General features: G+C 43.4%; 1 protein-coding gene across 2 annotated transcripts in view; it reads left to right on the top strand.

Moving 5' to 3' along the window:
- Positions 1–1,315: 1,315 nt before the first annotated feature.
- Positions 1,316–24,202, top strand: part of mtmr12 (myotubularin related protein 12) — a 65,362-nt gene continuing 42,475 nt past the window's right edge. For both annotated transcript variants that reach the window (XM_078551206.1, XM_078551197.1), the window contains exons 1-5: positions 1,316–1,826; positions 3,839–3,978; positions 9,301–9,373; positions 10,866–11,002; positions 17,691–17,784. In XM_078551206.1, coding sequence (XP_078407332.1) covers positions 1,748–1,826; positions 3,839–3,978; positions 9,301–9,373; positions 10,866–11,002; positions 17,691–17,784 — 523 coding nt within the window. In that variant the 5' untranslated portion in view covers positions 1,316–1,747. The remainder of the gene's footprint in view (positions 1,827–3,838; positions 3,979–9,300; positions 9,374–10,865; positions 11,003–17,690; positions 17,785–24,202) is intronic.

Below are 24,202 nucleotides of genomic sequence, written 5' to 3'. Positions count from 1 at the left end.
GCTCTTGTAGCCACAGTATTTAGATGGCTAATCCAGTTCTGTTTCTGGTGAATTTTTACCTCCAGGATGTTGAAAGTGGGGGATTCAGTGATGGTAATGGCATTGAGCATCAAGGGGTGATAGTTGGATTCTCTCTGGTTGGAGATGTTCATTGCCTCACACTTGTGTAGTGTGAATGTTACTTGCCTCTTGTCAGCCCAAGCCTGGATATTGTCCAGGCCTTGCTGCATTTGGATATGAACTGATTAATGGACATGGACTGGAACTCACTTCCTAACAGTCCAAGAGTTGCACATTGCTAATGATCTCTTCAGTATGATGTACCATAGCTCAGCAATGAGAATGTGAGGGAAGGGAGAAAAAGGTCTTAGTCGCTATGGCACAGGAGGCTATTTGGCCAATCGAGTCAGTGTTTTGTTCTTCTTTAAAAACAAAAAGTGCTGGCATGTATTTGTGGACTTATTGGATTCTTTTGTATATATTAGTTGGCTGAAAAATAGTTTCTAAAATGCACATGAACATCACTAAGTACAGTAAAATGACCCATAATTCCAGTTCTTGCTATTATTTCATTCTTGCTCACTTTCATTAAAATCTAAACCGAAGGAATTGAGATACCTTCAAGTTGTATACTGGATTCACATTACCCTTCTAAGGACACTCAATTTCTTCAAATATCTTTGGTAAAAATTTATGTGCCCTTCAAGATGGAGAACACCAATGATGTGTAGTGGAACACTTTCTCATTCCACACACCTAGCATCTACCCACCTCATGCACCCAGTATCTACCCATGGATATTTTCATTTCTCACACTTGTGGTTTCATGAAGCCTCAAGAAAAGGGTGAGAAAAGAATTTTCGCAGTGAATGAAGTCAGTTTTGTGCTGGAACTTTGGACCCACAAGAAACTGAGTATAGCTTATTCTAAATTGTACCCAAATAGCCAGCAGACTGGCTAATAGCTCAATTAGTTTGGGATGGATCAGAGTCAGTGTTGCACAGTGTAAGAACACTATACCATTCGGTCTCCAAACTGTTTTCACTCCAGTGTGGAACTGTTCTTTCCTTTACACAGAAGAATTGGTCTCAAAACGTCAGCACTTGGATAGGGGAAATTATCTCGAATTCCTGCTTCTGATAATTATCTAGAAAATAACAGAACATGTGGATTTTTGAAGAATGGGATTGGGTGTGTCTGATATTTTTGGAAATCAAGTAGTGTGTTTATGCTAACCCATTATGAATGCCCACCTCTTTGATACTAAAGGGTTGTCCAGTGCCATGAAAGTCTGCGATGCAGAAGGAGTCAATACTTCAGGAGATGTTGTGAAAAATTGTTAGAGCGAAAGTGTCTAGGAGTAAATTCTTTTGTTTTTCTCCTCCTATCATTTCTTTTCCATAATTGGGGAAAAATGTCCTTTCTACTTCCTAAATTGGCTGTCCAAGAATGATTGATTGTTAATGCCAACATTAGGAAGACCATGATACTGTTCTAAATGCCAAGGATACATTTTTGTAATGGTCATCATATTGTTCATGTTGGAGAAATATGTTAAGTTTGTGGAATGTACTGTACTGTAGAATGATTGCACCATTTAATGCCATATAATCCCATATATAATCTGAATTTTGCGCAATTTAATTCCATGTAATCTCAATCCAGATTATATATTCCAGGCTAAATCCAGGTCTCATTTTTCTTCAACTCCAGTTCACTTTTTCCTCAAGACGATTTGTGTTAATCCATGATTGAAATTTCATTTTCGTTTCAGGAAATTAAAAAGGAAAATGTTAATGATGACCTGAAGCCATACTTATTACCAGGTAAAAAAAAAATCCTTCTAAAAGATTTGTGCAGTAAATGTTTTTTTTGAGTGTTGGCGAAAGAAAGTCAGTCAAGAATTTCCACTCTTGATTGTGATCATTGTTGGAAAATGTACTTTCATCTGAATCGAGTAAGGCCGTGATGCCCATCCAGTTGAACATTCTGGAGGAATGGAGATCTGACCAACATGAATTGGTACCTGCAGGGAGGGGTAAAGTGGGGAAAAGGTGTGAGAAGGCTACTGAGCATGCTGTATCATCTCAGAACACAAACTTAATATTTTCTTTTCTGTGGCAAGCTAGTGTCCCTGTGCTCTTTGGGCCAAGAATTCACCTGTGTTTTCTTTTTAATACTTGAACCTGTCAGTATTTACTGCACCCTGATGGCAATCAATTAATTTGATGCATTGTTAAGGGCTTAGGGTAGATAGACAAACTATTTCTGTTGATGGGGTCAGACAAAACAAAGAGGCCTGATCTGAAAATTAGAGTTTGGTCAACTGAGAGAGAAATTGGGTAGCACTTTCTCAGATAAGTGGAAATCTGGAACTTGTTCTCCTTTCCCCTACAAAAGGGGAATTGCTGGGTCAATTGAAATTTTCAAGATTGAAATTGTTTTTTTATTATTATGTGAGGGTATCGATGGATATGGAGCAATGGCAAATAAATAGAGTTGAGATACAGATCAACCATTATCTGGTTGAATAGCAGAGCAATCTTGGGCTACCATGGCCTAATTTTTCCTATGAGTATGTAATAGTGGAATCAACCAAGAACTGCCCTATTCAGCTGAATAGTTGAAGAGATGGCTTTGGAGGCGAAGGGTGTTTTGACTGCGCCAAAGTCTGCAGAGAGGTCAAGAGGGTGAGGAAGGATAGTGCTCCAAACAGTCACAAAAGATGTTGTTTGTGACTTTGATTAGGGCCATTTGATGCTGTGGCTGGTGTGAACACCAAACTGGGGGCAGTAGTCAATATTGAGAAGGACTGCAACAAATTAAAGGAGCACATTAATAAGCTTGCAGAATGGGCAAATAATTGGTAAATGAAGTTCCACATAGATAAATGTGAGGTCGTGCATTTTGGTAGGAAGAATAGGGAGGTCACTTATTCCTTGCAAGGTGCAAGTCTAGGTTGGTAGAGGAACAAAGGGGTCTCGGAGTCACGGAGTTGCACCACAGGTTAGCAAGACCATTTTTTAAAAAAAAGCAAACCAAGCACTTGGCTTTATTTCTAGAGGAGTAGAATTGAAAACTGGAGAAATTATGCTAAACCTATATCAAACTGTGATTAGATTGTGCGCAGTTCTGATCACCATATTATAAAAAAGATATAGAGGCTCTAGAGAGGGTGCAGATTTACAAGAATGATGCCAGAAATGTGTAGGTGTATATATCAGAAAACAATCGACAGGCTGGGTTTCTTTTCTCTCAAAAAGACCTAGGGGTGACCGAAAGATTTTGATAGATTGGATACAGAGAGAATGTTTCACCTTGTGGGGAAGAACATAACTAGAGGCCATCAGTATAAGATAGATACAAAGAAACCCAATAGGGAATTCAAAGAAACTTCAAGTGCTGAGAATGTGGAACTCATTACCAAAAGGCATGAGTTGAAGCAAATAATATAGGTGCATTTAAAGGGAAACTAGACAAAAGTTTTGGGGGAGAAGGGAATAGAGGGTTACAATGATAAAGTTAGATGAGGAAAGATGGATGGAAGTTTGACCAGAGCATAAACACTGGCACAGACTGGTTGGGTCTCAGGTCAAGTATTATGTCTAGTCAGGGCACCACACTTTAAGAAGGGTGTCAAGACCTTTAACAGAGTACGGAGGGTATTTACCAGAATGGGCGAGGCACTTCAGTTCTACAGAGAGATGAGAGAAGCTGGGATAAGCACTGGTTAGTTTTTTTGATCTTCCACATTTCACACACCAATACGAATAATTGATTTCAGTAGTTCTCCTTTTTCTTTCTCCCGCTCCTCACTTCCCTTTTCCATCTCTCACAGGGGAGCTTGTAATCTGCGAAGCAAACACTGTGGTGAAATACAGTCGAGAAGATTCTTTACAACGGGGCTTTTATGGAAAGCTTGTCTGTACAAATTTCAAGATTTCCTTTTTAAGTGCTGAGCAGTTGTTGGATGAAGTGGTAAGTATCATTAAGAACATATTTTGTATGTGTGGTGAATATGAATATTTTTCTCCTAGTCCTGTGGAGAGTTTCAGATTGAGGGGCAGGTGAGTGCTGTGCTCCTAGGGCAGTGCCTGTGTGACTGAGCAAACCTCAAGTAGACCCAAAATAGCAACATGTGAAAAAGGGATATATCATGTAATTACAGCCAGTCAGCAAATTATTGGGGAAAACGTTCTGAGGGGTAGCATTAATCATCATTTAGAAAGGCACAATTTGATAAAGGACTGTTGATATGAATTGACCTAGATAAAGTGGATAAGAAAGAACTTGGGTGCCATTGTACATTGTGTCCATACCATGTCAACATAATGGACTGAATGGCCTTATTCTGTGCTATAAACTTCTATGATTCTGCGAAGGAAAGGCTGTGTTTGATGACTTGAGTTTTTTTGAGGAGGTAGCCAAGATGGCCAATGTGGGTAACAAATGAAGCAGTTTATATGGATTTTGCATGACTTTTAACAAGATCTCACATGGCAGACTGATCAGAAAAATAAAAGCCACAAGGGCAAGTGGCACGTTGAACCCAAAATTAGCTCAATAGCAGAGAGCAAAGGATATGGTCGATGGGTATTTTTTGTGACTGGAAGGCTGTTTCCAGTGGGATGCTGCAGTCCTCGGTACCTTTTCATGATATAGCTCAATAAATTAGACAAATGTAGGATTAAGAAATTTGCAGATGACACACAAATTGGCCCATAGGTGATGGTGAGGAAGAAAGCTGTTTACAGTAGTAAGATGGACTGGTCAGATGAGCAGGAAAGTGGCAAATGGAATTCAATCTGCAGAAGTGTGAGGTAATGCATTTCAGGAGAGCAAACAGGGCAAAGAAACACACAAATAGTTGGATTCTGAGCAGCAGAGTGACCATGGAGCGCATGTCCATAGATTCCTGAAGGCAGCAGGACAGGAAGATAAGGTGATTAAGAAGGCATATGAGATACTTTATTGGTCAAGGCATTGTTAATAAGAGCAGGGAGGTTATATGAGAACTGTATAAAACATTAGTTAGGTCACAGCAAGAATATTGTATAAAGTCACTACATTACAGAAAGATGGTACTAAAGAGGTACAGAGGAGATTTAGGCAGATGACACAGGGCAGGTCAGGAGGGCTAAAAGGGGTCATGAAAAGTCACTGGCAACCAGGATTAAGGAAAATCCCAAGGCCTTTTATGCATATGTAAAAAGCAAGAGGGTAGCCAGGGAAAGGGTAGGCCCACTCCGGGACAGAGGTGGGAATGTGTGTGTGGAGCCAGAAGAAATGGGAGAGATACTAAATGAATACTTCTCATCAGTATTCACCAAAGAGAAGGACTTGGCGGTCGATTTGTCTAGGGAAGAGTGTGTAGATAGCCTGGATCATGTTGAGATCAAAAAAGAGGAGGTATTAGGCATCTTGAAGAATATTAAGGTGGATAAGTCCCCAGGGCCAGATGGGATCTACCCCAGAGTACTGAGGGAGGCAAGGGAGGAGATTGCTGGGGCCTTGACATAAATCTTTGTATCCTCATTGGCTACGGGTGAGGTCCCAGAGGACTGGAGAATGGCCAATGTTGTTCCATTGTTTAAGAAGGGTAGCAGGGATAATCCAGGAAATTACAGGCCGGTGAGCCTTACGTCAGTGGTAGGGAAATTATTGGAGAAGACTTTTTGTGACAGGATTTACTACCATTTGGAAGCAAATGGGCGTATTAGTGAGAGGCAGCATGGTTTTGTGAAGGGGAGGTCGTGTCTCGCTAACTTGATCGAGCTTTTCGAGGAAGTAACAAAGATGATCGACGATGGCAGGACGGTGGATGTTATATACATGGATTTCAGTAAGGCCTTTGACAAAGTCCCTCATGGCAGACTGGTACAGAAGGTAAAGTCGCACGGGATCAGAGGTGAGCTAGCAAGATAGATACAGAATTGGCTTGGTCATAGAAGACAGAGGGTAGCAGTGGAAGGGTGCTTTTCTGAATGGAGAGCTGTGACTAGTGGAGTTCCGCAGGGATCAGTGCTGGGACCTTTGCTGTTTGTAGTATACACAAATGATTTGGAGGAAAATGTAACTGGGCTAATTAGTAAGTTTGCAGATGACACTAAGGTTGGAGGAGTTGCAGATAGTGAAGAGAATTGTCAAAGGATACAACGGGATATAGATCGGTTGGAGACTTGGGCGGAGAAATGGCAGATGGAGTTTAATCCGGACAAATGCGAGGTAATGCATTTTGGAAGGCCTAATACAGACAGGAATTATACAGTAAATGGCAGAACCCTTAAGTGCATTGATGGGCAGAGGGATCTGGGTGTATAGGTCCACAGGTCACAAAGTGGCAACGCAGGTGGATAAGGTAGTCAGGAAGGCATATGGCATGCTTGCCTTCATTGGCAGGGGTATTGAGTATAAAAGCTGGGAAGCCATGCTGCAGCTGTATAGAATCTTGGTTAGGCCACACTTGGAATATTGCGTGCAATTCTGGTCGCCACATTACCAGAAGGATATGGAGGTGTTGGAGAGGGTGCAGAGGAGGTTTACCAGGATGCTGCCTGGTCTGGAGGTTATTAGCTATGAGGAGAGGTTGGAGAAACTTGGATTGTTCTCATTAGAGTGACGGAGATTGAGGGGCGACTTGATAGAAGTTTACAAAATTATGAGTGGCATGGACAGAGTAGATAGTCAGAAGCTTTTTCCCAGGGTGGAAGAGTCAATTACTAGGGGACGTAGATTTAAGGTGAGAGGAGAAAACTATAGAGGAGATGTCCGGGCAAGTTTTTTACACAGAGGGTAGTGAGTGTCTGGAATTTGCTGCCAGAGGAGGTGGTGAAAGCAGGTACGATAGTGGTGCTTAAGAGGCAGCTTGACAAATACATGAATAGGATGGGAATAAAGGGATACGGACCCTGGAAGTGCAAAATGTTTTAGTTGACGGGCAATATGATCGGCGCAGGCTTGGAGGGCCGAAGGGCCTGTTCCTGTGCTGTACTTTTCTTTGTTCTTTGTTCTCTTTGTTGTTCAGATGTGGCCATGACTGAAGAATTTAAGTTATAATGAAGCTCAAATAGACTAGACAACAAAAACAGAAAACGCTGGAAAATCTCAGCAGGTCTAACAGCATCTGTGGGAAAAAAAGACAGGGTTAACGTTTCGAGTCCGTATGACTCCTCCTCGTCAGAGCCATACAGACTCGAAACGTTAACTCTGTTTTTCCCTCCAAGGATGCTGTTGGACCTGCTGAGTTGTTCCAGCATTTTGTTTTTGTTTCAGATTTCCAGCATCTGCAGTATTTTGCTTTTATCAGATAGACTAGAGTTTTCTTTGGAACAGAAGAGGCTGTGGGAGATCGATAGCCAGGATGGGATATACGTTTAAAGTAATTAGTAGAGAGATTAGATGGGAGCTGAGGAGCAATTTTTCACAAAAGTGGTGGAGGTCTGGAACTCCATGTATGAAAGGGTAGTAGAGGCAGAAACCCATATGTACTGGTTACAGCACTTCAAGTCTATATCCTTCAAGGCTGTGAACCAGGAGTTGGAAAGTGGGATTAGATTGGATAGCTCTCTTACAGCTGACGCAAGCACAATGAGCTGAATGGCTTTCTCTGTGCTGAAAATTTCTATGTATACTGACCGCTCCAGTTTACATAATTAAACTGCACTTCTGCTTTCTGGAGATTGAGGGATGAGGCCAGAATTAAGTTGGCAACTGAGATCAGCAGTTGGCTGGAACACTGAGTGGAATTGTAGTTTTGAAGAATGAAAGCAGGTCTGTGCTGGAAGAATGAATGGGTTCATGGTTTGACATTGGAGGCAAAACAAGTTTTGAGAACAAACAAATCCTACAGGTAAGAAAGGAATTGATGCTCTCTATTAGATCAATTGCTTCAGAGAAAACGAGAAACCGTATGAAAATGTTACTTTATATTTGGGTAGGAGAAGGTTGTTTAAAATATTCTTATATGATAATCAAGGTACAGAGTCCATTCTTGGGAGGATGATCCCTAGATATAGCTGCTGCTTTTGATGAAAGATTGGAAAATCTGAGCGGTAATCTCAGAAAATGGAATTGGCGAATCCAGAATATTACTTTTGTTAAATAGAGAGAGTAAGACAGAGAGACAATTCAAGCTATATTTAATGCTGGTTTCAGAAAATTCTTCTTTTACATGAATGATCAATATATTCTTGGAAGAATTTGCAGCGATAGCCCTGGAATATTTGGAAAAAAAATCAGTGGCTGCTTTGGGACCTTTCTGGATGCAAGAATGAAGATGGGGCGAATTATCCATGACTGTTTTGTAAATGATGATCCTTCAAGGGCCAAACAAGGATCTTTGAAGCATTTGGTTGCTGAGATTGGTCATTGCTCATTGGTCAGTTGTAGTTATACAACCTGATCAAGGTGTTGACTACTGCAGATAATGGTAATGGAGAATATTGAATTGGCTGCTATGTCAATGGTATCTGTAATAAAATCTACAAATCTAAATCTACAAGAGAATAGAGTAGAGGGAAATCTCCTTTTAATAATCTTGTGAATAATGGAAGTCCTTGGGCAGGAAGACATAAAGTGTGAACAACTTGCATCTTGTACAAACACTGCAAATTCATTGAGAATAAAAGGCAAGTTTCTATGAGGCAATAGCGGGGTATGCTTTTTTGGGACTTCAATCATGTGATATTTCAGTTCACTTGCTGTTGAAGGAATGGGAACCTTTGCCATGTATGAATTGCAAATGGGCAGTGCTAATCCTTCAACAGCACCTTCCAAAGCTGCAATTTCTATTACCTAGAAGAATAAGGGCAGCAGGTGTGTGGGAACACAAGCATGTGCATGTTCCCCTCCAAGTCACACAGAATCCTGACTTGGAAATATATTGCCACTCCTTCTTTGTCACTGGGTCAAAAACCTAGAACCTCCTTCCTAATTGCGTTATGGGTGTACCTACACCACATGGACTGTGGTGGTTCAAGAAGGCGGCTCACCATCAACTTTAAGGGCAACTAGGGATGGCCAACAAATACTGGTCTTGCCAGTGCCACTCACATCCCATGAATGATTTTTAAAAAGTCGTCATAAACTACACGCCAGATCTCAGACTATGTGAAAGCAATGTCATGAGCAATTTGTTTTCTGTAACTTGAAACACTTGTAGAATTTGCCCAGTATCATTGAGACCTACATTTTAGATTGCTGCATGAATAAATATGATCTCGACATTGACTTCAAATGAGTGATCAGTTATCTTTGTTGTATATTTATTTGGATTTCTTTTGCCCTGTCATTGCATTTCAGGAGCAATCATATAGGAATAAACTGATGGGTGAAAATGACATATCCTTGCATTGCGTGGACCAGATCTTTGGAGGTAATGTAACAAGCAAAGTTGCATGGAGTCTTTGATTTTTCTAGTTTTGTTTCTATTGGTGCATGTATTTATTGATTTGCAGTACTGATTGTAACACACGCAAATGATCTAATCGACTGGGAGAACAGACTGGAGGGGCTAAATGGCCTACTCTGAAACTGAATCCAAAGGAGTTAAGGAACAAGAATAGGCCATTCAGCTCCTTGAGCTATTCTGCCATTCAGCTAGATCATTACTGATCTAGAACTTAACTTCATTCACCTGCCTATTGTCATTCCTTGCTGAAGTTCGTATATTTATAGTGGTCTTTTTCATGAAAGTATTGTAGGGTTGCTGCAAGGAGTAAATGCTTTTGGGGAATGGCTTTAATAGGAAAGACTGCAGTAATTGACTTAGACCCATTAAATTGTTTATGTGCAGCCAAACAAGAAATGTAACAATTTGTTATAAAAATAAAAGATCAGTGGATTCTATTTAAATAGGCACATAAATATAGTGTCACTTATCTTGATCTGCATGTGTTCATGGTGGCAATGTTCATCAGATGCCAAAACTATAACTTGTAAAATATATCCAATGGCATATGGAAGAATAATGCAAATAACAGAAAAGACTCTAAGACTCAACTTCAGTAATTGTCTCAATCTCCAGAATCAAATTTTTTGAATTTCAGTTACTGTAATGTAGGATCCAGCTTTTACACTGCAGGATTGCACAAAGAGCAAGTAAGGCAAATGATTTTTTTTTTAAGCTGTGTTGGTTGAGGGAGAGATGTTTGTTTGGACTTCACTGGAACTTTGAATAGTACCGGGGGATCTTTATCCACCTGAACAGGCAGATGTGGCCTCTGCTTAATGTCCTCCTTTAAAAGGTGCCACCTACCGCAATACAACATTCTCAATACTGTGCTGGTGTGTCAGCCTGTAAGTCTTCAAGGGCCTGAAATCCAAAACCACCTGACTCTTCAGGTGAGAGATACTAACTGAGCCAAATTAACATTTTGGTAGGTATTTAATATATAATTTTAACTTCCCTGCAAATGATAATTTATTAATTGGCTTCAATTTTAGTGAAGGAAATGTAGCTTGCTCTTTACTCCTGCCTATTGACATGTAGATTCTTTAGCTGGGGCTTTCCGTTTTTGTGCTTGTCGACCTATGTTTTCAGCTCATGGCAGTAAAACAAGCTGGGGAATTTAGGAGTGACAAGGTTTGTAGCTATTTGGAATGTTAGGTGTTCCTTCGTTATAAAGGAGTATTTTGAAAAATATTGTTCGTTTTGTTAAATTGGATTAAATTGATATAATCAAACTTCCAGTCTCTTGATTTGCTGATTACAGAATTGGTGACTAAACTTTATTATATTTTGCAATGGCGATGTTGAGACAGGAAATATGTAATTTACTGCTACTTTTCACAAGAATATCCACAACCTTCCTATATTTCTGTTTCATGTATAAGGAGCTCATAACTTTTTGTGGTTTTCTTTGTAGTGTATGATGATAAAAAGAAGCCACTGCTGCCTGGTGCTGTAAAGAACAAAATTCCTGAGAAGCTTCTACTTTACTGTAAAGACTTCCGGGTCTTTCACTTTGGGTTAAGATACACTAAGGAAGAGGATGCTAGAAGGGTAAATGAGAACTAAAAATTAACAAAAATCTAATTTTCTGCCCTACATGCAATTTGCACATTATGGATTCTTTGCACATGTTCCCTATCTTTCTTTCCAGTTGGAAAGTGCCTGCCCGTTAGATGGTGTAAATCGTTGGGGCTATGTTTGAAATTATTCAGTGCTATGTGGTAAACGTCGTGCATAAGCTTTGTCGCAGTATGGAGGATGGCTAGACTTAAACATTTCTATGTTTAATATTTCTCTTTTTTTATATCTATAATATTTACACACACACACAGTAGGAGTGACCACCGCACAATCTTTGTGGAGGCAAATGCCTGTTGTCACATTGAGGATACTGTCCATGTTGTGTGGCACCACCACCATGCTAAATGTATAGATTTCAAACAAACCTAGCAACTTGAGACTGGGCATCCATGAGGCGCTGTGGGCCATCAGCAGCAGCAGAATTGTATTCAACCACAATCTGTAACCTCATTTCCCTGTATATCCCCCATTCTACCGTTACCAACAAGCCAAGGGATCAACCCTGGTTCAATGAAGAGTGCAGGAAGACATGCCTGGAGCAGCACCAGGCATACCTAAGAATGAGTTGTCAAACTGGTGAATCCACAACACAGGACTACTTGTGTGCCAAACAGCATTAGCAGCAAGTGAGCTAAGCGATTCCACAACCAACGGATCAGATTTAAGCTCTGCAGTCCTGCCAAATCCACTCGTGAATGGTGGTGGATAATTAAACAACTCACTGGAGGAGGAAGCTCCACAAATATCCCATCCTCAATGAAGGGGGAGCCCAGCACATCAGTGCAAAAGATAAGGCTGAAGCATTCACAACAATCTTCAGCCAGAAGTGCCAAGTGGATGATCCATCTCTGCCTCCTCCGGAGGTCCCCAGCATCACAGATTCCAGTCTTCAACCCATTTGATTCACTCCACGTGATATCAAGAAACGGCTGAAGGCACTGGATACTGCAAAGGCTATGGGCCCTGATAATATTCTGGCAATAGTACTGAAGACTTGTGCTCCAGAACTTGACGCGCCCCTAGCCAAGCTGTTCCACTACAGCAACAACACTGGCATTTACTCGGCTATGTGGAAAATTGCCCAGGTATGTCCTGTACACAAAAAGTAGGACAAATCCATCCCGGCCAATTACCGCCCCATCAGTCTACTCTCCATTATCAGTAAAGTGTTGGAAGAGGTCATCAACAGTGCTATCAAGTGACACTTCTTTGCAATAACTTACTCTCTGATGCTCTGTTTGGGTTCTGCCAAAATCACAGCTTCTGACCTTGTGACCATCTTGGTTTAAGCACGGACAAAAGAGCTGAACTACAGAGGTGAGAGTGACTGCCCTTGATATCAAGGCCGCATTTGACCGAGTGTGGCACAAGGAGCCATAGCAAAACTGCAGTCAATGGGAATCAATGTGCAAACTCTCCGTTGGTTGGAGTCATACCTGGCACAAAGAAAGATGGTTGTGGTTGTTGGGGGTCAATCATCTCAGTTCCAGGAGGTCAATCATCTCAGTTCCAGGACGTCACTGCAGGAGCTCCTCAAGGTAGTGTCCATGGCCCAACCATCTTCAGCTGCTTTATTAATGACTTCCCTTCCATCATAAGGTCAGAAGTGGGGATGTTCGCTGATGACAATGTTCAGCGCCATTTGCGACTCCTCAGGTACTGAAGCAGTCCATGTCCAAATGCAGCAAGACCTGGACGATATCCAGGATTCGGCTGACCAGTGGCAAGTAACATTTGCACTTCACAAGTGTCAGGCAATGACCATCTCCAACAAGAGAGATTCTGTCCATTGCCCCAGACACTCAGTGGCATTACCATCGCTGTATCCTCCACTGTCAACATCCTGGGGGTTGCCATTCACCAGAAACTGAACTGAACTGGACTAGCCATATAAATACTGCGGCTACAAGAGCCGGTCAGAGGCTAGGAATCCTGCAGTGAGTAACTCACCACCTGACTTCCCAAAGCCTGTCCGTTATCTACAAGGTACAAGTCAGATACTTCCCACTTGCCTGGATGAGTGCAGCTCTGACAACACTCAAGAAGCTTGACACCATCTAGGACAAAGCAGCCTGCTTGATTGGCACCACATCCACAAACATTCACTCCCTCCACAGTGACAGCAGTATGTACCATCTACAAGATGCACTGCAGAAACTCACCAATTCTCCGTGGACAGCACCTTCCAAACCCACGACCGTTACCATCTAGAAGTGCAAGGGCAGTAGGACATAGGAAAACCACCGCCTGGAAGCTCCCCCTCCCAAGTCACCCACCATCCTGATTTGGAAAATATCGCCGTTCCTTCAGACACTTCTTCCTACCTCCCCCTGGACCATGACCCCACCACTGAACATCAGGCCATTGTTTCCAGGATTGTTACGGACCTCATCTCCTCTGGAGATCTTCCTTCCACAGCTTCCAACCTCAGTCTTCCAACCTCGGATAGCCCGCTTCTACCTCCTACCCAAAATCCACAAACAGGACTGTCCCGGCAGACCGATCGTGTCAGCCTGTTCCTGCCCCACAGAACTCATTTCTTGCTATCTTGACTCCATTCTCTCTCCCCTTGTCCAGTCCCTTCCCACCTACATCTGTGATTCCTCTGACACCTGACATCATAGCAACAATTTCCAGTTCCCTGGCTGCAACCGCCTCCTCTTCACCATGGGCGTCCAATCCCTCTACACCTCTGTCCCCCACCGGGATGGTCTGATGGCTCTCTGCTTCTTCCTCGAACAGAGGCCCGAAAAATCCCCATCCACCACTACTCTCCTCCGTCTGGCTGAACTTGTTCTCGCACTGAACAATTTCTCCTTAAACTCCTCTCACTTCCTCCAAATAAAAGGTGTGGCTATGGGTACCCGCATGGGCCCCAGTTATGCCTGTCTCTTTATGGGGTATGTGGAACATTCCTTGTTCCAGTTCTACTCCGGCCCCCTCCCACAACTCTTTCTCCGGTACATTGATGATTGCTTCGGTGCTGCTTCATGCTCTTGCCTGGACCTGGAAAAATGTATTAATTTTGCTTCCAATTTCCACCCCTCCATCATTTTTACATGGTCCATCTCTGATACTTCCCTTCCCTTCCTTGACCTCTCTGTCTCAATTTCTGGTGATAGACTGTTTACCAATATTCATTACAAGCCTACCGACTCCCACAGCTACCTCGACTACAGCTCCTCACACCCTGCTTCCTGTAAGGACTCCATCCCATTCTCTCAGTTCCTTCGCCTCCGTTGCATCTGTTCTGATGATGCTACTTTCCAAAACAGTTCCTCTGACATGTCTTCCTTCTTCCTTAACCGAGGTTTTCCACCCACGGTGGTTGACAGGGCCCTCAACCATGTCCGGCCCATCTCCGGCGCATCCGCCCTCACACCTTCCTCTCCCTCCCAGAACTGTGATAGGGTTCTCACTTATCACCCCACCAGCCTCCGCATTCAAAGAATCATCCTCCGTCATTTCTGCCAACTCCAGCATGATGCCACCGTCAAACACATCTTCCTTTCTCTCTCACACACACACACACACACACACCCCCACCCACCCCGGCGGCATTCCACAGGGACCGTTCCCTCCGGGACACCCTGGTCCACTCCTCCATCACCCCCTACCTCTCAACCCCCTCCCACGGCACCTTCCCATGCAACCACAGAAGGTGCAACACCTGCTCCTTTACTTCCCCTCTCCTCACTGTCCAAGGGCCCAAACACTCCTTTCAAGTGAAGCAGCATTTCACTTGCACTTCCCTCAATTTAGTCTACTGCATTCGTTGCTCCCAATGCGGTTTCCTCTACGTTGGAGAGACCAAACGCAGACTGGGTGACCGCTTTGCAGAACACCTTCGGTCTGTCCGCAAGCATGACCCAGACCTCCCTGTCACTTGCCATTTCAACACTCCACCCTGGTCTCATGCCCACATGTCCGTCCTTGGCCTGCTGCATTGTTCCAGTGAAGCTCAACGCAAACTGGAGGAACAGCACCTCATCTTCCGACTAGACACTTTACAGCCTTCCGGACTGAATATTGAGTTCAACAATTTTAGATCATGAACTCTCTCCTCTATCCGCACCCCCTTTCCGATTTTTCCCCCCCTTTTTACCAATAATTTATATAGATTTTTCTTTTCCCACCTATTTCCATTATTTTTAAATGTATTTCCATCCATTGTTTTATCTCTACCTTTTAGCCTATTTTGATCCCTTCCCTTCACTCCACCCCCACTAGGGCTATCTGTACCTTGCTTGTCCTGCTTTCTACCCTTAATTAGCACATTCCTTAGATAATATCACCACCGTCAACACCTCTTTGTCCTTTTGTCTATGACATCTTTTGGCTATCTCCACCTATCACTGGCCCTCTATCCAGCTCTACCTGTCCCACCCCCCTCTTAAACCAGCTTATATTTCACCTCTTTTCTGTTTTTACTTAGTTCTGTTGAAGAGTCATACGGACTCGAAACGTTAACTGTATTCCTCTCCGCAAATGCTGCTGGACCTGCTGAGTTTTTCCAGGCATTTTTATTTTTGTTTTGCCGTTCCTTCACTGCTGGGTCAAATCCTGGAACTCCCTCCCTAACAGCACTGGGTGCACCTACACCACATGGACTGTAGCGGTTGAAGAAGGCAGCTCACCATCACCTTCCCGAGGGCAATTAGGGATGGGCAAGAAATGCTGGCCCAACCAGCGATGCCCACATCCTGTAAATGAATAAAAAAATGCTCGCTCTCTCGCTCGTGCGCATATACTTTTCATTGTAAATCAAAGCCTCGTTCAATCTGGTTAATAAATGACAGCTGACCGGTGACACCGCGTACTATTTTTCTTTTAAATGCCTATGTCACCTCCTGTCACCTCCAGATTCAACTATTCCAGTGCTTTCCTGGTTGGCCTCCCATCCTTTCCCCTTCACAAACTTCAGCTCATTCAAAAGTGCTCCTGGTATCTTGTGCCACACAAAGTCCCATTATTCCATCATTGTGGATTTGCTGATCTACATTGGATCCTAGTTACAAACGCGCTCAATTTAAAACCTCATCTTCATGTTTAAATCCATTTCTTGGATAATCCCTTATCTGCTTGTGTGGTTCAGGGTCAAATTTGGTTTAACCCTCCTGTGAAGTACCCGGAGTCATTTAACTATGTTAAAGGTGTTATATAAATGCAAGTTGTTAGTTATACCCTCCCTGTTCTGGTATCATCCTTGCAAATATTTTAGCACCTTCTCCAGTGCCCCTAAACCTTGTTGTAATCTGGAAACTGGAACTCTGTACAATACTCCCAAGAGAGTCTAACCAAAATTCAATGCAAGTTTACATAGCTTCCCTGATTTTTAAATTCTATTCATCTAGAAATGGACTTGTAATCTGTTTGCATTTTTATGTCCTTTTTAACTTGCATTGCCCCTCTATCATGCTTAAGGTAGGATTTTAGCCCTGGTATGGGGGCTAGACCTGAGGTGGGCAGGCATGTAATTTTGTGCCACTGGCTGGCATCCTATCCTCGAGCTATTTTCCTGGAGGCTGGATTGGGGTTGGAATGCTGCTTGCCTGCTGGTAGTGGATAGCTTGTTAAGGTAGTGTTAAGGCCAATGATCAGAGACTGGCTGACTGGAAAATTCCATTGGTTCCCCCAAGGCTTCGGTAGGACAGCAGCTGCCTGGAGGTGGACTTCTGGTGGCAGAACAGTGGCCAGCACTCCAGGATAACATTTAGTCCCCCACTTGCCTGATTACAGCTGTGCCCTTGGACTGCCCTATGGAGGGGAAACCCCTCCGCAGTGGTGGTCTGGCAGTTAGTACCATTACTTTTTATTTTCTTCAAATATTTTAAATGTGCTGAAAGGGCAGCTCAAGATGGAGGCTCTCTCTCTCCTCTCTCTTCCTTGCCTGCAATGACTTGATGCAGCTCCTTGGCATCACCTCCGATTGGATCTCCAGCCTCGACCCTGCCCGCTGCCCTTAGTTCGATGTCCTCTGGCCACTGATTGGCCAACCTGGCCAAAAGTCATGTCTGGTTACTGCTCCTGACATGGTGCAGCATTGGGACCCACATTTGACCCTGAAATCTTAGTCCTGACCCAAAACGGAAAACCCTGCCCTTAGACACTTACTCTGTAAAGAGAGTGTGACCTACTTTCTCCTACTAAAATATGCCTTCTTACACTTTGGGCTGAGCTGACATGACCTATGACTAATGTACTGCAACAGACCTTGCTGTAGAGTATTACAAATTATAAATAGTGAAGTGGGGTACTAAGGTGATTAGGGGAGAGCCAAAAATAGATTGATTGCTGATGGGAGCAGTTCCCAAAGAAACTTCCCAAGCTTTTTCCAACTGTGACCCTGTTTTGAGGCTTGAAAATTGCTGTGACCCCAGACTGCATGCTGGGTGGGAGGTAGAGTTGGGAGAGCTGGGGGGTCAGATTTGTGAGAGCAAAGTGGGGAGGTGGGGGAAGGGAGAGATTTTGGGAAATTGAGCCTCTGATCATTTTGTGTATGTATCTTACCCGCTGAGGTGAAAATGGATAAATTAATCGTTAACCTTTTTCCCACTTATCGACCCCTCAACCTCCAACCCCTGCCCCCAACACCAAATAAAAGACATTAAAATTTAACACATGTATTGACAACTCCTTTTCTTTCTTTTTCCTTCAGCTGATCCGGGGGATAGTTCACCATTGTTTGAATCCAACATCTTTAAAATGTTTGTTTGCTTTCTCTTATGTTGGTGCAGCAGGTGGTCTTAAAGGTAATGCCACATAAATCCTCTGTTCTCCCTCCTCTTTTCTTTTGCTTTGATTCATTTGTGAATTACTGTAACAGATGCTTGACCTTGAAAGTATTCTTGTATGTTCTGGCCATTGTTGCAGCCAGTTTCCCTTGTCCTTTCATTTTTGTGGCCTGAGTTTGAATGTACCCAGCCTGGTCCTGTTAAAATTGCCTCTGCATGACCAAGCTGGGACCATTTGGTGGAATGATGCCAAAAGCCAAGACTCATAATTAAGTTATGAAGGACTGAAATGTGTGCCCTTTTCAGAAACCTATATGTTGAAGAAGGTATCTCTAGAGATCATCAAAATTGTTAATGAGGGGCATGAGGAAAGTTTCAGGAAAAAGAAAGTTCAGAAGGTTAATAAATCATCAGTTGGTTTACTGCAGAGGCTACTGATTCAAATTATTAACCCTTAAACAACGAATTGGACATATATTTAGAAAAGGAAGAATATTAAAGGATGCAACAAAGTGTTGGCACCAGTCAAATGGTATCTATCTCTGCTTAAGTTTCAACGTCCATAATTATGTATTAATTAAGACTATATTAATGATCTTGCTTCAATGTAACAAGGGTGATTGTTATGGGACATGGGACCTTCTCACTGCTGTAGTAAGGGATGTTTCTCCAAGGCACTTTGACCTGACCTGAAAGTACTTGGTGACTTTGGAGGCTAAAAGTGTGCATGTGTGCTATTCATATCCTCAGTATAGATAGCCCTTCTCTTGTATAAAAAATTTCCACACTCTTAAAATGTGGGTGTATACAAGAGAATGTATAAGACCAGAAAAGACTGTTGTAGACCATTTGCCTGGTTCCAGTGTCTAGGAAATGTCACATCACACCCCACAATGCTTGTCAAGTCCCCCACTATCATTTTTCTTTGCCGGTATTTATTCAATTTGCTGATGGGGGGAAAATAAAATTGACCCCTGCCCATTGTCTCCCATAGCAAGCCGTCACATCCACTCGTCACCATCTGCATAAATTAAACTGTCTTCTCACCCTTCTTCTAAATTTGAGATTATGCCTCCTGTAGAATCTGTGATTGTATATTAAACACATTGATATTTATCCTGTCCATACCCTTTGGAATCTTGAATACTTTTATAAGATCATTCTTGGTCCTTCCCATTGTAAAGGTTCCCAGTTTCTGCAGTTTTTCCCAATAATTTGGGTGCTATCAATGCTCCCTCACCAATGACTCATTTATACAGTAAAGAAAATTGCACACACTACTCCAGGTGGTGCTGGACCAGCGTTCTGTTCAAATGGCTTGGCCTCTTGAGATTTGTGCCTTCCCCCTATAGTTATATGGCCTACAGTCCTACTTGCTGTCTTTACCTGCCACTGCAGTGTGTATTGAAGGCTTCAGTGATCTATCCACCAGTACCCCCAAATTGATATCCCATGTTGTGTCCTATGGGTTTCCTGTGTGGGCAGCAGGGCCTGGGGGAGGGGGATGCATCTAGTACAAAACGCCTGGGGGCTAGGTGAGGCTTGGGCTTGGTGTTGAGTTCGCCCAGCCTGAGCAGCCAGAGGCAGAGCTGCAGACCTGAAAAACCGGCTTAAAAAAAGAATTGGAACTGTCAGCCTCACAGCCTGTCTTGCAGGTCAGTTTCACTGAGGAGCTGAGCTGCTGCTCCCGACCTTTGGGTGGCTTTGTTGTTGTTTTTTTAAGCCAGTTAAGCATGATGGTGCCAAAAGGTCAGCCTGACAGCAGAGCAGTGATTGGAGGATAGCAGGCGCGGGAAAGACAGAGTTGCTCCTCCAGTGACGATCCTGCTTCTCCCACTTGTGCAGTGGCCTCAAATTCTTCAACCTACAGTGAATATAGATTATTTATCTGTTTAAATCAATTACTCTGGGATTTATGCATTCGACCTATGGGGATAAAAAAGGAAACGGGGGTGATCAGGAAATAGGATGTGCATTTAGAGATGGTGAGGCCAGGGCAGAGTGGGATGGGGGTGGGGAGAAAGAGAGCCAGAAGGAGGATTGGAAATAAAACCTCCGTCTATAATCTCATTGGCCATGGTGATCTAGAGATGGACAAGAGGCAAAGCAGCAAAGATTTCTTGGGCTCTCAGATTGTGCAGGTATCCTTTGGGGAGGGGTGGTTAAAACAGCTGGAATCAAAACTAGTCTAAGGTTTCGATTGAAATGGAATCAAATAAATAGTCGAGTTTTTGAACTTAAACTACATTAAAATAAAATGAATATTCTTGACAGACCAGCGCCAGGCGAGATCCGCAGAATGGCATTTCTGTTGATGGAAGAAATCTTTTGTACACCTATTATAAATAATTAGGGCTTCCTGCGGCATCAAATTCACAGGCCTAAACGGTTAAGAGATTTTACTTTGCTCTTTTTAGCTAAGATTTATCTGACAAAATAGAAGCACTGTCCATCTTCGCATGATAGATATGTTAAATATAACAACTGTGTCAATTCCTAGTGGCCTTTTTTTTAAATTGCAGAATTTTAATCGGGCCATTTTTGCCGCTCCTAATGTTTACAAAAGGTTCAGCTCTGCAATATTAGAGTAATAATTTATTTGGGAAAGATTAAAATAATGCACTCTGCAACAGCAAAAAGAATGTTGCTGTATTAATAATGGTATTCATTAGAAAGCACCAAAGCTTTTAATTATATTTTTAATCCTTTTGGATTTTCTGACGAGCCATTTCTAACAGTATTGAGCAAGTTCTGTAGAACTTTGAGTTGAGAGAAAACCCACACATACTGACATAAAAAGTGAAAGTGCTGGAAAAACTCAGCAGGCCTGGCAGCATCTGTGGAGAGAGAAACCAAATTAATGTTTCGAGTTCAATTTGACTCTTATTTAGAAGTGCAGAAGTCATTTGGTGCAATGCGCAGAACACATTAATGAGGAAGTCACTGAAATCGGTGTTATTGTCTGCACAGTGTTATAAATAACTAATGGGATATTTTCCTGTCAATTAACTATATTGCATGATGCTGTTAAACTAAAATTTGTGCTGTTTGGTTTGTTTAATAGTCGCAGTGAGATCACCTGTAGGGCACATGCAAACTAACACTGCATTATATTGTTGCTGCTCTTGATATTGATGACCCATGCTGCATACATGTTTTCTCTCTTGTTGGCTTCCTCACCACCAGCCACAGACCCAGTCTAGCAGCTATGTCCTTTAGGACTTGGCAGCTTGGTCTGTACAGGTGCTACCAATCCACTCTTGGTGATGGACACTGGGTCCCCCACCCAGAGTTCATTCTGCGCCCTTGCCGCCCTCTGTGTTTCCTACAAGGAATGTTCAATATGGAGTACAGATTCACCTCTGCTGGGTCTGTTCTGCTGCTGGGACAGGACATACCCAGGGATGTTGGTGGTGATGTCTGGGACATTATCTGTAAGGTATGATTCTGAGAGCATGTCTATGTAGGGCTGTTGCTTGACTGGTCTGTGAGACAGTTCTTCCAATTTTGGTACAAGCTTCCAGATGATAGGAAGGAGGACTTTGCAGGGTTGACAGGGCTGAGTTTGCTGTTGTTGTTTCTGGTGCCTGGGTAGATGCCGGATGATACATCCAGTTTCTTTCCTTTTAGACTTCTGGCAGTTTGACATTACTGAGTTAGCTTTCTTGGCCTTTTCAGAGGGCATTTAATAATCAACCACATTTGCTGTAGGTCTGGAGTCACATGTGGGCCAGATCAGGTAAGGACGGCAAATTTCCTCTGCTTACATTAGTGAACCAGATGGGTTTTTTGGACAATCGACAATGGTTTCATGGTCATCACTAAACTTCTAATTCCAGATTTTCATTGCATTCAAATTCTACCATCTGCCATGGTGCAATTTGAATCCGGATCCCCAGAGTCATTACCCTGATTCTCCTGGATTACTAGTCTGGCAACAGTAGCACTAGGTCACTGTCTCCCACAATACCATCCAACGTGTTGTGTGTCACTACCGCTGCTAAAGGGGATAGATTTAGAACAGATCTAACAACTGCAGACTTGGCATCCACGAGGCTCTGTGGGCCATCATCAGCAGCAGCAGCAGAATTGTACTCAACCGCAATCTGTAACCTCATGGCCTCCTGACACATCCCCCACTCTACCATTACCTCCAAGCCAGGGAATCAACCATGGTTCAATGAAAAGTGCAGGAAGGCATGCCAGTAGCAGCACTAGGCATACCTGAAAATGAGGTGTCAACCTGGTGAAGCTACAACACAGGACTACTGCATGCCAAACAGCCTAGGCAGCAAGCAACTGAGAGAACCAAGCAATTCCATAACCAATGGATCAGATCTAAACTCTGTAGTCCTGCCACATCCAGTCGTGAATGGTGGTGGACAATTAAAAGACTCCCTGGAGGAGGAGGAGGCCGTGCAAATATCCCCATCATCAATGATGGGGGAGCCCAGCACATCAGTGCAAAAGATAAGGCTGAAGCATTTGCTACAATCTTCAGCCAGAAGTGCTGAGTGGATGATCCATTTCGGCCTCCTCCAGAGGTCCAGTCACAGATGCCAGTTTTCAGCCAACTCGATTCACTCCACATGATCTCAAGGAACGGCCTAAGGCACTGGATAGTGCAAAGGCTATGGGCCCTGACAATATTCTGGCAATAGTACTGAAGACTAGCTCCAGAACTTGCTGCGCCCCTAGCCAAGCTGTTCCAGTACAGCCATGACACTGGAATCTACCTATGTGGAAAATTGCCCCGGTATGTCCTGTACACACAAAGCAGGACAAATTCAACCTAGCCAATTACTGTCCCATCAGTCTACTCTCGATCATCAGTAAAGTGATGGAGGGGTCATCAACAGTGCAATCAAGCAGCGCTTACTTAGCAATAACCTGCTCACTGATGCCCAGTTTGGGTTCCACCAGGTCCACTCAGCTCTTGACCTCATTACAGCCTTGGTTCAATCATGGACCAAAGAGCTGAACTCCTGAGGTGAGGTGAAAGTGACAGTCCTTAACACCAAGGCTGCATTTGACTGAGTGTGGCATCAAGGAGCCCCAGCAAAACTGGACTCAATGGGAACCGGGGTAAAACTGTTGATTGGATTCATACCTAGCACAAAGGAAGATGGTTGTGGTTGTTGGAGGTCAGTCATCTCGGCAGGACATCACTGTAAGGTGTTCCTCAGGTTAGAGGCCTCGGCCCAACCAGGGGAGGCAATGGAATAGTGGTATTGCCTCTGGACTAGTAATCCAGGGACCTAGAGTAATGCTCTGGGGACCTGGGTTTGAATCCTGTCACGGCAGATGGTAGAATTTGAATTCAATAAAAATCTGGAATTAAAAGTCTAATGATGACCACAAAACCATTGTAAAAACCCATTTGGCTCACTAATGTCCTTTAGGGAAGGAAATCTGCTGTCCCTACCTAGTCTGGCCTACATGTGACTCCAGACCCACAGCAATGTGGTTGACTCTTACATTCCCCCTGAACAATGACAATTTGGGATGGACAGTAAATGCTTGCCTAGCCAGCGATGCCCACATCCCATGAATTAATTAAAAGAAAAACATTTTCAGCTGCTTCATCAATGACCTTCCTTCCAATGTGCAATCATCAACAAACATCCCCAATGTTCAGCAACGTTAGCGACTCCTCAGATACAGAAGCAGTCCATGTCCAAATGCAACAAGACCTGGATAATATTCAGGCTTGGGCTGACAAATGGCAAGTAACATTTGTGCCACACAAGTGCCAGGCAATGACCATCTCCAAAAAGAGACAATCTAACCATTGTCCCTTGACATTCAATGTCATTACCATTGCTGAATCCCCCTCTATCAACAGCCTGAGCGGGGTTACCATTGACCAGAAACTGAACTGGACTAGCCACATAAATACTGTGACTACAAGAGCAGGGTCAGAGGCTGGGAATTCTGTGGCGAATAACTCACCACCTGACTTCCCAAAGCCTGTCTACCATCTACAAGGCACAGGTCAGGCATGTGATGGATTACTGTCCACTTGTCTGGATGAGTGCAGCTCCAACAACACTTCAGAAGCTTGACACCATCCAGGACAAAGCAATTTGCTTGATTGACACCCCACCCACAAACATTCACTCCCTCCACCACTGACTCTCAGTGGCAGCAGTGTGCACCATTTACAAGATGCACTACAGGAACTCACCAAGCCTAGCTTAGACAGCACCTTCCAAACCCACGACCTGTACCATCTAGAAGGATAAGGGCAGCACACACACGGGTGCACCATCACCTGGAAGTTCCCCTCCAAGCCACTCGCTGTCCAAACTTGGAAATATATTGCCATTCCTTCACTGTTGCTAGGTCAGAATCCTGGAACTCCCTCCCTAACATCACTGTGGGTATAACTGCACCTCATGGACTGCAGCAGTTTAAGAAGGTTGCTCGCCACCAT

This window comes from Cetorhinus maximus, chromosome 1, assembly GCF_964194155.1.
Source record: "Cetorhinus maximus chromosome 1, sCetMax3.hap1.1, whole genome shotgun sequence".
Lineage (NCBI taxonomy): Eukaryota > Metazoa > Chordata > Chondrichthyes > Lamniformes > Cetorhinidae > Cetorhinus > Cetorhinus maximus.
This window is presented reverse-complemented; position numbering and strand designations above follow the sequence as displayed.